Source organism: Strigops habroptila, chromosome 8 (assembly GCF_004027225.2).
Source record: "Strigops habroptila isolate Jane chromosome 8, bStrHab1.2.pri, whole genome shotgun sequence".
In the NCBI taxonomy this organism is placed as follows: domain Eukaryota; kingdom Metazoa; phylum Chordata; class Aves; order Psittaciformes; family Psittacidae; genus Strigops; species Strigops habroptila.
In genome coordinates, this window is record NC_044284.2 from 61,176,790 (window position 1) to 61,191,721 (window position 14,932).

General features: G+C 43.7%; 1 protein-coding gene across 2 annotated transcripts in view; it reads right to left on the bottom strand.

The window, feature by feature from the left end:
* Positions 1–14,932, bottom strand: part of JAK1 (Janus kinase 1) — a 63,756-nt gene that overhangs the window by 3,609 nt on the left and 45,215 nt on the right. Inside the window, exons 8-22 of one of the 2 annotated variants that reach the window (XM_030493960.1) lie at positions 13,608–13,781; positions 12,680–12,837; positions 11,680–11,803; positions 10,079–10,268; positions 8,044–8,150; positions 6,680–6,826; positions 6,184–6,271; positions 5,533–5,660; positions 4,976–5,111; positions 4,162–4,313; positions 2,914–3,064; positions 2,085–2,179; positions 1,711–1,903; positions 780–904; positions 9–181 (exon numbers count right to left, since the gene is read on the bottom strand). In XM_030493960.1, coding sequence (XP_030349820.1) covers positions 9–181; positions 780–904; positions 1,711–1,903; positions 2,085–2,179; positions 2,914–3,064; positions 4,162–4,313; positions 4,976–5,111; positions 5,533–5,660; positions 6,184–6,271; positions 6,680–6,826; positions 8,044–8,150; positions 10,079–10,268; positions 11,680–11,803; positions 12,680–12,837; positions 13,608–13,781 — 2,141 coding nt within the window. The remainder of the gene's footprint in view (positions 1–8; positions 182–779; positions 905–1,710; positions 1,904–2,084; positions 2,180–2,913; positions 3,065–4,161; positions 4,314–4,975; positions 5,112–5,532; positions 5,661–6,183; positions 6,272–6,679; positions 6,827–8,043; positions 8,151–10,078; positions 10,269–11,679; positions 11,804–12,679; positions 12,838–13,607; positions 13,782–14,932) is intronic. The other variant, XM_030493961.2, reaches the window with a different exon arrangement.

A 14,932-nucleotide genomic window follows, 5' to 3' on the forward strand; every position in this document is an offset into this window, starting at 1 on the left:
GTTACTACCAGAAGACAGGGCTGTCGAGGTCGTCTTTGACTGTGTAGTACTCCTTGTCCGTCTCAATTGCTTTGGTGAGACCAAAGTCCCCAATCTTCACTCTGTTCTCGCTTTCGACAAGGACGTTTCTTGCTGCCAAGTCACGATGCACGTACTGCCGGGAGCCCAGATAGTCCATTCCCTGAGAGACAAGAAAACCTTTACACTACTTGCTCCAACTTAAATCACTTCCTCCAACTTCCCCTTCGAATGCTCCCTTGTCCATCTGGCAATACTCTACTCAGGTTTTCCATGGCAGGTTCTCCGTGGCACTATAAAGATCCTTTTCTGACCCCACTTTCCCCTCCTTAAACTCTTTGGGTTCCTCATCTGTTGAGATTGATGTTTCTGCTTTGTGCTTTTTAAGTTTCCCCTTAAAAAGGGGAAAGCAGCCACCATCTTCAGGCCCTTCTCTCCACAGCAGCAGATCTTTGTGTGCTGCCAAAACTGACAGCTTGTGCCCATGTTTCTCCTCACTGCCCAGCTCACCACTAACCACAAACCCATCTTCTTATAGTGAACTTTCAGGCAAGGGGACCTGGTAATTCTTCCCTAGCTGAGCTTTGTGCCAGTAGCACCTGAAGCATGGGAGAGACTCCTTCAGGATTCAGGTCCTTGGGACAAAGGAAGGACAATGGTTTTGTTCATCAAGCAAGGCTCTCCTCCCACTCCCTCTATTCAATTAAACATTAAACCGCTCAAGCAGGAGAGCTGCAGGAAAGCTCTTGTGCCAGGCTCACCTTGCAGATCTGAACCGCGTATCGGAGAAGCTGTTTGAGATTGATTTTGTTCTTGTTCCGTGGCAGATACTCCTTCAGGCTCCCAGAAGGAAGAAATTCCATGATGAGTTTAATTCCACTTCCACCTAAAAACAGAGCGAGTGTTTAACGTGACCCTTCTCACATCATTAACACCAATAATTCGTGGACAAGCCACTGGTAGCATTTGTAATGGCTTTGCGTGACCGTGGCCAAAGACTATGGGCTAAATCCCAGTATCAGTCCCTGCACGATATAGTGGAGAATCTATCCCAGGCAGGACAGTTATTGAACTTAAAGTTCTTAAAGTTTTTAATATTGGCTTAGAACAATCACTACTGAAAAGCAAAACTATAGGAGAACAGAGCTCTCTGCTATGAATATCAGATGCTCCCAACACTGACCTCTGGCTTTAAGGGGTGCTGACCTGGCTGTGATGGCCAGCTCACTCCTGAACAGACCCCACCACCCTGCCCAGGTGCTCATTTTTGTACGGATTTGGTGAGAACATAAACCACGTTGGTCACATCCAGGTTTGCAAAGCATAGATATGGGCAGGAGAAGGCTTCAGAGATAAGCCCTGGGGGACATTGGAACAGGGTGCCCAGAGAAGCTGTGGCTGCCCCATCCCTGGCAGTGTTCAAGGCCAGGTTGGACACAGGGGCTTGGAGCAACCTGCTCTAGTGGAAGGTGTCCCTGCCCGTGGCAGGGGGTTGGAACTGGATGAGCTTTAAGGTCCCTTCCAACACAAACCAGGCTGGGATTCTATAATAAATTGCTGCTTTTTGTGAAGAAAGCAATCTAAACCCATAAGATTGAACTAAGACTGTTTTGCTTTTTAAAATGCTTCATTTTTAAAGGAAACCCCTTCTACTTCTAATGCGTACTTTTAATACTCTACATGAAGACTTACCATCTTCTGTGCAAATTCCCTTGTATTTGACAATGTTCTCATGATAAAGATTCCTCAAGATCTCTATTTCCTTCTTGAGATCAGCGATGTGATTCCCTCCACTCTCTGGCTTTAGGGATTTAACTGCCACTTGCTCCCCTGTATTGTCACCTTCTGGGTCATATCTGCAGAGTTCCACCTTGCCAAAGTGGCCCTGATTGTAAAAGAAAGAAGGGAGAGTGTTATTTATAAAACACAACTCTTGCTAAGCTCAGTGTTACTGACATGCTATTTTGGGGATTTATGACTCCCATCTTCCTGTTGTGACACAGAAAGCACATGCAGCTGTGTGTACACACACGTATCCCGTGTTCTGCTCCTGACATTCCTCTTACCTCTCCCAAATCCCGGATTCTTTTCAAGAATCGCTTCTCAAAGACAGTGGGATCCACCTCTGTAACAGGCTTCTTCTCCGAGACGATATCAGGATCTAGGGGTGGAAAAAAGTCCCAGATCAGACAGATTCGTGCCAGGACATCTTGGTCTTGACACTTGAAGGCATCCTTGCTCACTTCCAATCTGCTGTTCTTAGTGTGTCTATCCCTGCTGTCACAACTTCCCTTACTTAAATCCTGCCTCCTGTTTGACAGGGAATTCCTTCCACTTGTACATGCCAGTCTGTCACTTGCTCATCTTCCCCCTCGCCTTGTGGCTTGCTTGCTGGGTCTTTTTCCAGAGTGATTCTGTCTTCTCTTGGTACACTTCCCACTTCCTCACTTGGAAACTGGGTAGTTACTCAGCTTCCATGACTATTTGTTACTAGGTATGGGAGGCAAAATTATGCCCTTTATTGACTGACTGCTAGTTGCTTCTGTAGCAACTTCAGCATAAAATGACCCAGGAACCAGAGCTATCTGAGCCCTGTGGAGATCTCATGGAGCTCAGAGATTGGAAATAAAGCTATTTTATGAAATATGGACCATCAAATGAAATGGCAGTGACACCGATACAACTGCAGCCACACAAGCAGCATGAATTGAACACTCACATCCCACTTGCACTCATCTGTAGAAAGGGTTAGTTCCATTCCTGCGGGGACACCACACTCCCGTCATCAGTACAACCAGACACACAGGAGAATGCTGCTGGAAGGTCCTGACTTAGCCAAATAAAGCAGCCATCCTTATCCCTCCCTGCCCCTGACCACCAAAGCCAAGGCCTTACTTTGCTCCTCCAGCTTGTTGATGTCTCTCATGATTGCTCTGAAGAAGGGTCTCTGATGGGGGTCGTAGTTCATGCACTGCTTCATCAGGTCAGCCAGCTCCTTGCACGACGGTGTTGCCAACACAAAATGCCCCTCGTAGAACCTCTCCTTCTGTAAGGTACAAAAGGAAACTCCTGCATGAATTTCAGCTTTTAACTCGATACACCCATGTTCTACAGCAGAAGATGTGACCATTAGGTCCTTAACTTACTGTGAACTTCTACTTAACTTTGCCAAGGAAATCCTCCTCTTTAGCAATAACTCTAAACCATCTCCTACCCACAGAGAATTATTATTGTGCTGAATGTGGTGTAGTTTGGAGCAACCACTTAAAACACACGAAGTTCCTACAACACACTGAAGATTTTGCCTTTCAGAAGTGGATTTTTCCACCAAGTTTACCACGTTACTTATGCACTAGGACAAATGGCTGAGTGGAAATGCTCACCAGGGAAACAACACACACTGGCTGCTCCTCACAGCCCCTGGGAAGGTACCAGCTTCGAGGTAGATGGGATGAGGATGAGCTTTTCTAAGCTCTGCCTGCCACATGCAGGAAGGGGACTGCACCCAGGGCAGCAAGTTCCTTTCAGCCACCTCCTGTGACAACATCTCAGGCAGTGACTCAAGGATTCAGTCATTTCCTTCAGATGAGCAGCAGCTGCTTTGCTCCATCCCCTTCCCAACACAGCAACACTTCAAGAGAGAAAAAGCACATTTGGAACACATGCTGAGGGACTCCAGCAGCGCTGAACAGACACTGCAGCAGTGAGGCAGGATGAGGCTTGTTCAATGTCTTTTAGATTTCAGGGTGAATAATGGTGTCCCACAGGAGACTAGTTCTGAACCAATGTCCAAAAGACACAAGCAAGAACAGAAGAACCTAACTGCTTGCAAGCAGAACCTCCATCAGTCTGTAACTGGACACAGTGCTTAGGAAAGGGCACGTCTGAGAGCAGCAGCAGTTCTGTTTAACTGTTTGAAAATGCCCAGCAAGGTCAGGTTGAAGCAATAATGAGCAATTTTTATAGTAAGGACAAGAATTCCTGCTGCAACCTGTGGCAATTTACATGGATCAGCCCCTTACCAAGTCCAGCTGAGCTGGTTTTCCTATAAGTTGAAAGCAACTCAAGTTGGGTATGGAAGCTGTAGTGTCAAAGAGGGTGTACCCGAAATGTCAAGGTAAGATTTATGTAACACAGTTTTACCTCTGCTAATGTCTTGTCTTTCAGTGGTATTTCTCCATTATAGCAGATTTCCCACAGTGTTGTACCAAAACTCCACTTATCTGCTGCAACACTTAAATTTTTGGAGTCTTCAACACATTCAGGTGCAATCCAGGGGATTCGCTCAACACATTCTGAGATCAAGCAGAATAGAGGCATTCTGGAGTTAGAATCAAAGGACTAAATAAACAACCTTCTAACTCAGTTATTCTTGTCTAACACCTGCTTAAGTAACATAAACTAAAGCTGCACTACTTGTTCACCATCAGGGAAATCTTCATTGTCAAATCCCTGTTCTCAGAAGGGTGTTTCTGTGGCTTTTACAAGCTCTTGCCTTGAGCCATCCAGAAACTGAGATTCCTTCTGTATTATCTCACTTGACTTTACATGACTTTTTAAGAGAAATGAATACAACAGGCACCCACCACCAGCGACACTGCTTACTTTTCAGATTCATGAAAGCCAATTACTGCTATTCTAGAGCCAGTTCTAGCTGATATAAATGGTATTTATATATTCTTAGGCAGAAGATCTTCCCTGTGAGGGTGCTGAGGCGCTGGCACAGGGTGCCCAGAGAAGCTGTGGCTGCCCCATCACTGGCAGTGTTCAAGGCCACGTTGGACACAGGGGCTTGGAGCGACCTGCTCTAGTGGAAGGTGCCCCTGCCCGTGGCAGGGGGTTGGAGCTGGATGAGCTTTAAGGTCCCTTCCAATCCAAACCAGTCTGGGATTTTGTGATTCCTTCCTTTCCCCTTCCCCACCACACCAAAGAGAGAAATCCAATTCCTGTACCATACCTTGTCTGCTCAGCACAGTTATTGGTATTCCTGGGTCGCTCAGCTTTATGAAAGGACCATATTCCGTGTCGATTCCCTCTCTTGCCAGTAGGATGTTTTTAGTACACACATTTCCATGTACCAAATCCTTATCCTCCTGCGGGAAGGAAGGAAAAGAACAGTGAGTGCAGTTGTCAATGCTCTGCAAGTGCTCTGAGCTACGTACGGCATCGGGGAGCACTGAAAAATACCCCAAGCTGCAATCTAAAAATACAGCTTGAAAGAAATTATCCTAGAGAAAAAGGGGAGTAGGGAATCATACTGTTCACTCTTATGCACCATAATATTCCCTTTTCCACAAAAAGCATCATCGCAGGCATATGGCCTGTTTGGCCTGCTGATAAGAAGGAGCTCATCACCTCCTCTGAGAGTCTTTCTCCTTATTTAAAGCAACAATATGAATATAAAAGGAATATCCCACACATTGTACAGTCCCACCTGAGAAAGCAAATTCATCAGTTACTAATGCACATGGAAGCTGCAGCTGCAGGCAGTGCTTTTGTCAGGAGGTTTCTTACCAAGTAGCTCAGTGCACTTGCAAGTTGTTTGGCAACTTTGAACTTCCAAGGAGTTGTCAGAACTTCACTTTTCCGATGCATAAACAGATCCAGAGGCCCAAATTCAACAAACTCTTCAACCATGATGTCTACAAAGTCAGGAGCATAAAGTCAGTATTGCAATAACTGGTGTCTGGAGTGATCTAATGGCCTGTTACCATCTTCCTCTCTCCCCCAGGCACGATGGTTAGAGTATGTCTTCACCTTCCCCAAAGGTAATTTCAGTGCTCAGAGTCCAAATTAAAAGGCTGAGACGTGTGGCTTTATGTGGTAAATGAACAGTAAACCTGAAGCAAAGCATTTTAAAGACTACAGGGCAAAGCCTTCCCAAGGAGGTAACTTCTGCCAGAAGGCTGGTTTATATGGACACTACCACTATCTTTCTGGCATTTCAACCTCGAGTCATCCCATAAGGCACTTATTCAAAGACAGCATTGGAAGAGGAAACTTATTAGTAGAAAGGACTCTGCAGAAGCCTTGCTGTTCCAGTTCCACCTCTGTCTGCACTGAGAATTGAGGCAGCAACTGCCATCCCTATCTCCTCTCGTGCTAGCACTGAACTGAATGATGCCCAGCCCCTGCCAAGCCTGGAGAGATGTTCCCAGAACTCACTTTCAACATCACGGACGCAGACTCCATGGAGGAGGACAATGTGCTTGTGAGACACCTGCCTCATCATACTTGCTGTTTCAAAGAATGCCTGTTGGAAAGTGAAAGAGGTCAGCCATGAAACTGCTGGTCACTGTCACACTCATCCAAGTGTTTAACAGCGACAGAGCATCCAGTAACAAAAACATCTGTGGAAGATCACTGTGTTCTCTAGGAACCTACAGGGTCAGCAGTGGTGGGGATGTGCTTATGGTCTGCATGTGTGCAGGCTGAAGTCAGTGCTGGCGTGCTCCAGCCAGACCTGGCGCTGCTGCCTAATGAGTATCTCCAAAATGCTGGTCAGTGATGGATCTGACTGCCTAAAATGGTGAGATACATCTGCAACATTTCCCATCCCCTTAATATATGCACAACCTCTTCTTTTAAAGGCTTTTCATAGGTAGCCAAGTACAAGTGAGGCCACAGCTCTAGTACAACAGACAAAAAGGAAAAAACTTGCCAAAGAAATGTCTCTGTGGCTGGGGTCCAAGACTTTGAGGAGGACTTTAATCTCTTTTTCATTTTGATAGCCTTCATTCTCATCATCTTTGTAGTTGAGGATCCCTGAGTAAATCTGTGTTCTCGTCCCTCTTCCAAGATGTTCATCCTAAGATATAACACACAATAGATGTTTCAAACCAGGACATGAAGCAAACAAGGGTAGATTTACACCAGTATTTGGATCTGCATTCTATGCTGCCTCTCCAAATAGAGTGGACTTAGCCCTCCACTTGATCTAACAACCTACAGACTTACAATTAGCACAGTGAGAAACTAAGGCAGTGTGTTACCCTTTGCTGTAGTGGTCTCTCTCAGCATACTCACCACTGGAAACTCATCTGATACAAAAGGGCTACTATATCTCCGTTAACATCACACAGGTTCAGTGTGATTTAACATTATCAGACTAAACACCAAATGAATAAATAACTACCGGCCTCTTATTTACAATAAGCTGCTATTGAGGCAACCTTTAATGTCTTTCCAAAAGTTGGAGGAAGTAATACTTCAATGGAACGCTTTGTTTGGGAAAGCAATTTCCTCCTAAAATAACAGAGGATGCTGCTGTGGGATATTTTTGCAGGAAGCCTGCACGCTGACTGCACACTGTAAATATCAATACCAATATTAACATAATCTATATCTCTCTGGGCAGTGATGCAAGTTAACAAAAACCCCAAACCTTTCTATTTAACTGGAGCAGCTGATTGCATGATTGAAGAGCTCAGGTCCTTTAGAAGCATTAAATGGGATTTGTGCATTCGAGCCACTGTGTGGGTTTGAAGTTTATTCAGGATTTAGCATCACTGACTGAAACAACTGACAGAAAATTTGGGTGCTGAATCAGTTTGGAACACAAGATTTTGAATGCTGAGACTCTTCAGAGCTTTTGAATACTTCACCTTTGTTTTTTTACTGTAGGATATTATCCTAAATCTCCAAGCTGCCTGTTTCCTGAAACATGAGGCTTTAACAGATACAGCCACATTTAGCAACAAACCACCTGGGAAAAAACAGCTCTTAAGACTTTCATGGTGTTTTAAGAATGACCTTAGAAGCATCTCTCTCCACAGCCATTAGAAACCTGCTCAAATATCAATCTGATTCCTAGTGACAGGCATTACTCCCAAGCTGCTCTTCTTTTTCCACACAAGGACATGTAAACATTTAGATTCTGCAGTAAGAGGCTTTAAGACAAAAATAAGGATTCAAATTCAGTCTTGCTGAGGAGAAATGGGAGAGGAAGAAGCAGCTGGAATGGGGTGATTTTGTATTACTGGCCGGGGTACAGTGGGCTGCCACACTTGTTCAGCAGCTACCTACCTGCATGATTTCCTCCTTGAGGATTCGATGGAAGCTCAGCTGCCCCAGGTGATAGACTGGCTGCCATTCCTGTGCCTTCTTGGTTGCAACCAGCAAGTTGGAGATCTCTGGAAGGCAAGGAGAGAAAAGATTCTTTAAGACTTGTCAAAGATAACAGCATTCACCCTTCTCAGTCAGTAACATTGCTGCATATGCTCACTGCAAAGTAAAACCCCTAGATGAATGAGGAAGAGGGAGAAAAGAAGAAACTTTGACTTACGTTGTGCTCAAGTAACTTCTGTCATTCAACAGAGAATTCACTAAAGCAGAGCTACATATATTATATACACAATGTTAGTATTAGCCATATTGGGGCTGATATTAAGAAACTGAATAGTGTTTACTGCACAGAGAAATACCCAGGACTGAAAGAGGTGATACCTCTGCTGTACACTAAGTAAAATAGCACACATTCCCTCCTTCCCAGTGTGCAGATGGGTAAGGGGAAGCTGGAATCTCATTTCTTCTCTTCACTGCCTTGAAAACTTCTTGCACCCTTGGAAACACCAACAGTGTGTTTCCAGAGCACTGGAATTAAATTGAGGAATGGGAAATGGCAGAAGGAGAAGACTCAAAAGACTGGTTCTTCGTCCCCACTGCTTCTGGTCAGGGAGAGGCATGGTTAGATCCCAAAGCCTCGCACATGAGTTTTGTCTTCCTGTGTTGAACAGCAGGCATTATTTATTACAATACAATGGCCTTAGATGTCTGTGTGCATCTGGCCTTCCCATTCCTGTGAGCAGCACATGTGCACCAGGGCTAAAGTGGGATCTAGCACTCTGAAAACAACCAGTCATGAATCATACACTGGAAACCAGCTTTATTTCTGCATTATTCTTTGTGAATAACCAATTAAATAGATTCAAACAGAAGGAAAGAAAACTAAACAGGGAAGAGACAGAACAGGGAACAGCACAAATAACGTGCTGGATCCCACTGTAATTCCAGTGAAAAGCTGAAGTGGGCAGTCAACTCCTTGATTCATTTCATTTTATTCCAAATACCGCTGTCAAAACGTAGTCAAAATGTATAATCTCTCCATGCTCCAGACAGTTACCAAGGCGCCTCAAAGTGCTGCTTTAAGCTCAGTGCCCATCTACAGGGAACTCTCCTCTAAAGCCATCAGAACAAGCAGGTAATTAATGCAGCTCAGTTATTTCCCTTCTTCCAACAGGAAACCACTATCAGATCACACAATCACACCACTGTGTTTCCCTTTCATACAAAACTCAGCTGCAAGACACTTGTAGTTTATAGCAAACCATTTCAGTAAGTGCTGGCATTGGCAGTTTAACAAATGCAGGATTGTCCCAGCCCTCTCAAATCTGACCTCGCAGATGGATTTACTGACTCCAAGGCTGTTCTGCTTGCTAACAGTTGCAGACCAAGCTTTCCCTGCTGCTTCATGCCTAATAGGCTAAACAGCAGCTCAACATGAGAGCAAACAAGCTTCAAACCAGAGGTTGCCACACAACCACTGCAGGCTGCAACCCTCCTTTGGTAGAGGAACATGACGTGATGAATGGTGACACTGCCTGGCATACGTGACACGGTGGAGCAAAGAACCTTATATGGTTCCTGCTTCCCCACAGCACTTCAGCCCATGGCTCTGAGTCAGCTGTGCCATTTTCCTTTCAGACAAATCTAGAGTCCACCTCTGCAGGGCCAGCTTCTAGGTGGAAAAAGGGAAACTCAGTGTCATGTGAAAAGTTCACACAAAGGCGGCTCATGAGAAGCACCACCTCCTGAGCATCCTGTGCTAAGCTTGTAAAGTGGAAAGGAAGCCCCTAAAACCTTGTTCACGGGGCTTGGGTTTGCTTTTTGATAAGACTCCTCCTCCACAATGAAGGAAGAAACCTTAAATATCATTTCTTAAGTGACAAATGAGCTTCACATGAGGACACAGAACAAACGAGACACCAAGAATGCCTCTTATCCTTGGAGTTTGTTTTCTTTCAACAACAAAGTTTGTTGCTTCTCTTAAAGGACACACTACCTCTTGGTTTTGGTTGGCAGCACCTCTTCAGTGTAAAGCTTATGTTGTCTGTCCGAAGTATTTGTCCCTTCAGGTGATCCATCAGCTCTTTTAAGGATGAGAAAGATTTGCTGGATCCATGTAGGAAGTACCCACCTTTCTTCACTTCAATCTGGAAGTTCTTGTACTGGACTGAACTATTTACCATCTGTTATTAGGGGGAAAAAAACCAAAATTTAATCATTAAAGTGAAAGACTGTTAAGCCACAAAAACTTCCCAAAAGCCTTTGAAATTACATGTAGGACCAGTAATGACTTGCCTCTATGCCAGGGTCCTCTAACTGAACTCCAACAAAGTAGAAACAGCCCTAAAATTCCTGTAACCTTCAGTCCCAGGAACACTTATAATAACAGAGTGCAACTTAAAGATGCAATCATCTAATAAATTCTGGCGTCTGTGTTTTGCAGAGCCTGAGAGTATGTGGAAGCCCTGACTCTTCCTGAAGGAGTCTTCTCATCACTTGATCAAGAATTGCAGAAGCTGGACCATGGTTTCAACATCTCCACTTAAAAATAGCAAAACTCCCTTTCACAACCCAGATTGTTCAACAAGTGAAACAGGATTTCAGGCTGTTGCTCACACTTCCCAGTTTCAAAGGACTGAACTTTTGCACTTACCTATCTCAGCCCTTTCAAGGCCTCTGCCTCACCTCTACCGTATCACAGCTTCGTGTCACCTCTCCCTTTCCTCTTTAAGCCTCACAAAGAGGTCGAATGTTTTCCAAGACAAAATTAATTTCTTATTTCAATGCCTCAGTTGCCCTGTCTTTTACAAGACAGTGATGATCATCTAGTTCTTCCAGAAATGTCTACAGAAGATGAACCCAGTATCAAATTTCCCTTCTTGACCTCATGGTTGATTCTATTTACATGTATTTCTAAGGGAAGAACAGCAGCTTATATGTGTTTATGCTATTATTATCCTTGTGTGAACACCTGAAGTATTTTCTCCAAAGCAGCAAGTCAGAAGCAGACTTCAGCTGAACTTCTGTGCAGTTCCTGCATTCTTCTTTTCTACTTCTCACCATCACCATCTGGTTTCCTCACCTATCCCCACATCATGAGCTTTTGCTTATCAATCACCTTTCAAGAAGTATGTTCCACCAGCTAACTGTGTATCTATCTCCTTCTGTGGTGCTCTACATGTAAGGGCAACTGTCCTCATGCACTGTTCTTTTACAGTGTGACAGAAGAAATACATTCATATAATTAAACCCATGTTCAAGAAACATTAGCTAAGTTGCAGTGACAAGTTGTGTATGCCATCCTCACACCATATGAGTTTAAAATGCTTAATTTCAACCATGTTCTTGCACAGCTTTATTGCTATGAATGGAAATGTTCTGGGTGTCACGAATCATCTTTGTAGATACAGCATATTTGTAGAGGGTCTGGGGAAAATGAAGCTATGAGTACAATTCTCTACCCTCTGCTGCACCAGCTATCGCATGGACATAAGGGTGACTGCCCTAAAGAACACAAATGCATGAGCATGGATTGCAGGGAGCTGCTAGTCTTCAGCTCATCATCAGATTACTGCTGGGGCTCCACACTTAACGTACCTCTGAGCCTTCAGAACAAGTCACTGTCATGAGAATGTGGTTAAAGTTTGTGCAGCTCCACCTCAGCACATACATTCCTGCTTCGTTCCCTTCCTGGCGCAGCTTGTTGATGGCGTATTCCGTGCTGAAAGAGTCAAGGTACACATGAGGAAAACCAACCAATGAACAGTTGCATCTCAAATCTATTATTAGGAAACACACAGGAAAGTAATTTGGAACAAAAATGTGTAACAGCAACTTAGAAATATTTATATTATTATTATTAAACCATGATTTGTGCGCATTACACATACTCGCATTTAGCTGCACAGAGCAAGGGAAGAAACATTTGTTAAGCTCTTAGCATGCTTAACGGGGAAATTCCACATCCAACACAGTGCACACATAAACTCCCAGTTTGCTATATACTGCATCTTTAAACACACAAAGAAAAGGCAAAAAGGTGGAAGTGTTCAAGGCCAGGTTGGACACAGGGGCTTGGAGCAACCTGCTCTAGTGGAAGGTGTCCCTGCCCGTGGCAGGGGGTTGGAGCTGGATGAGCTTTAAGGTCCCTTCCAACCCAAACCAGTCTGGGATTCTATGATTCTATGAAAGGAAAATAATTGCTTTAGCTATTTAAAACAACAAAAGGCTTTGTTCAGCCACCCAAGGACTCCTGGGGTCAGTGTAAATACAGTTCAATGCTGTTTACGTAAAATATTCCCATCTGTTCAACAGACAATGATCTTCATCTCTATTAGTGAAGTAAGCCTCAAAACACTCCTATAATGAGGAAACACGGGGTTTAGAGATGAGTAAATTTATGTGGAGAGAAACAGTGATGGTCTTTTTCCACATAATCCTTAGCAAACTTAAGTTGTTCTACAACTTACAAAAACCTTTTGGTAATTAACAGCCTTCCAAATGTCCAATTTCCTCAGTGGATTCAGTATCCTCAGTGCAGCAGTATTACAGGACTAATTATTCAAGTGGAAAAATAACAATCAAACATTTTACTAACCAAATGGGTCCATGGCATCCGTTTTTTATGTTGTGCTCAATCAGTGGGGGAGCCACATCTGTGCAGAGGTAATGGTGAGCATCTGCTGTAAGTCTGAAGTACCCATCTATCAACGATGCGAACGACAGGGCCTCTTCATGTGAGGACAGCTTTAATTCCTACAACAAAAGGGTACTTTAGTAAAGAATTCTTATAGTTCTGATAAAACATTTCATGGTGTTTCAATATCCACAGATTTTTGCATAGAGTGGCTAAAAAATTGCCCAGAAACCTTCAACAGAAAACCACATTTAGGGAGCCAATGCTGGCTATCCTCTGTCTTCCCCACCCGTTACTGACTAGAAACTTTGGTTCTCCAGCATGATGTGTTCTGCTGTAATCCTACACAAGATCTCTAAGGCAAATTCTCGTGCCAGCCTTTGTGAAATGCCACAGTTCAGGAATAGGGCAGTCACATTGGACTTGAAGCCAAGAGCATTTAGGCAGCTCCCTTCCCAATTCTAACAGTGGGCAGCCTACAGCAAGAAGAATCACTTTGGACACTTAAATCGCATATCTAGAAACCTCCTCTCCTTCCTTCCCAGGTCCTCTCTGTATCTGTCTCCTCTTTGCCATCCTTGATGGGCACCTTTCTTGATGCTGCTTGTGGCTATCCAAGGTGTACACAGGAAGGCCATGGGCTGAGAAGTGCAGCAAGGAGGCCACCAGGCACTGGTGGTATGCAGTAACAAGCTTAGAGAATCAATGGTGCTCACCAACTTGCTGATCTTCTAACACTTCTGCATCTAGACAATGTTAGGGACAGCATATTTAACTGTTATTCAAGAGTTAAACTGTTCCTCAAGGAGGTTGTCACCTCTTGGGCCAATAACACTGCGTCACTAGAGCTTCCCAGGGGAGGGAAACCTATCCAAGGTTTGGTTCTTACCATCCTTTTGTTATCTTGCTTGTTAATGCTGACTGTAGACTCCTTGATGACAATGTGAGTGATTTCAGGAAAATAAGAGAAATTGTTCCATGTGTCTCGAATTTTGTGTTTTTCTTCGTCTTTTCTGGTTTTACCATCAGTTTTCTTCTTCTTCTCTTTCTCTGTCTGTACAGACTGCAAATAGATTTTGGATAAAAGTATACTAATAAAAACATGTACTTTTTAGCAAAGTGTTTTTACTGTAAAACAAAAATTGATGACAAATTAATTTTCCAGAGCTATTTAGTTCTCTTATGCTTTTTGCATTGAATTATCAATTCATTTACACGTTCAGAGTATCTGTATTGCAAGGATATACTTCTATCAAGAACTGTCCATAAGAGAGAGTTTTTATGAGGATGAAAGCAAGTGATCATTAGACAGGTGACTTTCCTCTCTCTTGGCAGGGCTGAAGGGTCACAGAAAGGTTCTCACTGAGATGAAAGTCTTTGCTTTAGGGATTTAAATAAGTACAATCTATAAATCAGCAGAAGCAGGAACCTTACAAGAAAGAGGCTGCATTTCTTGCAAGCTTTTCTGCTCAAATATCAATTCTTCCTTCCCTTCCCCCCCATTAATATTATCATTTAAAACAGAAATTCCCCATCAGAGATAGAGATAGTTAAGTTACATCTAAATGGAGTGAAACACAATAGTTTCTCCTACAAAAGATAGTTATCGGTAGGGTTCTCACCACTCTGGGGAACTGAGGCAAGCAAAAAGAGGTCTATTTTTCAAGCATTATATGTGGAGAAAAACCATAGAATGTGCCATAACCCCTTCAAACCCGGAGCATATTTATGTCCACAAAGTACAGAAGAGGGTTAAGCAAAGTCACCTCAATGAACAGCACTGAAACAGGGAACATCATGTAAAATATCACTGAGGTGAGAAAGCTTAGCTTTAATGTCACCGTATTTTAGTTTGTTTATGAAAAGTCTGCGAGTATGAGCAAATACAGCACCTGGGGTGCCATATACGGACAGTATTAAGACTATGGTATCAAGACAGAGCACCAAACCATAAGGAACCCCACAGATGTTAATCTTGCAAGACTTGTGTCTGGTCCGGCAGATACATAGAATCACAGGATGGTTTGTGTTGGAAAGGACCTTAAAGCTCATCCAGCTCCAACCCCCTGCCACGGGCAGGGACACCTTCCACTAGAGCAGGTTGCTCCAAGCCCCTGTGTCCAACCTGGCCTTGAGCACTGCCAGGGATGGAGAATTCACAACTTCCTTAGGGCAACCTGTTCCAGTGCCCAAACACTGTATAGTCTTTAATTA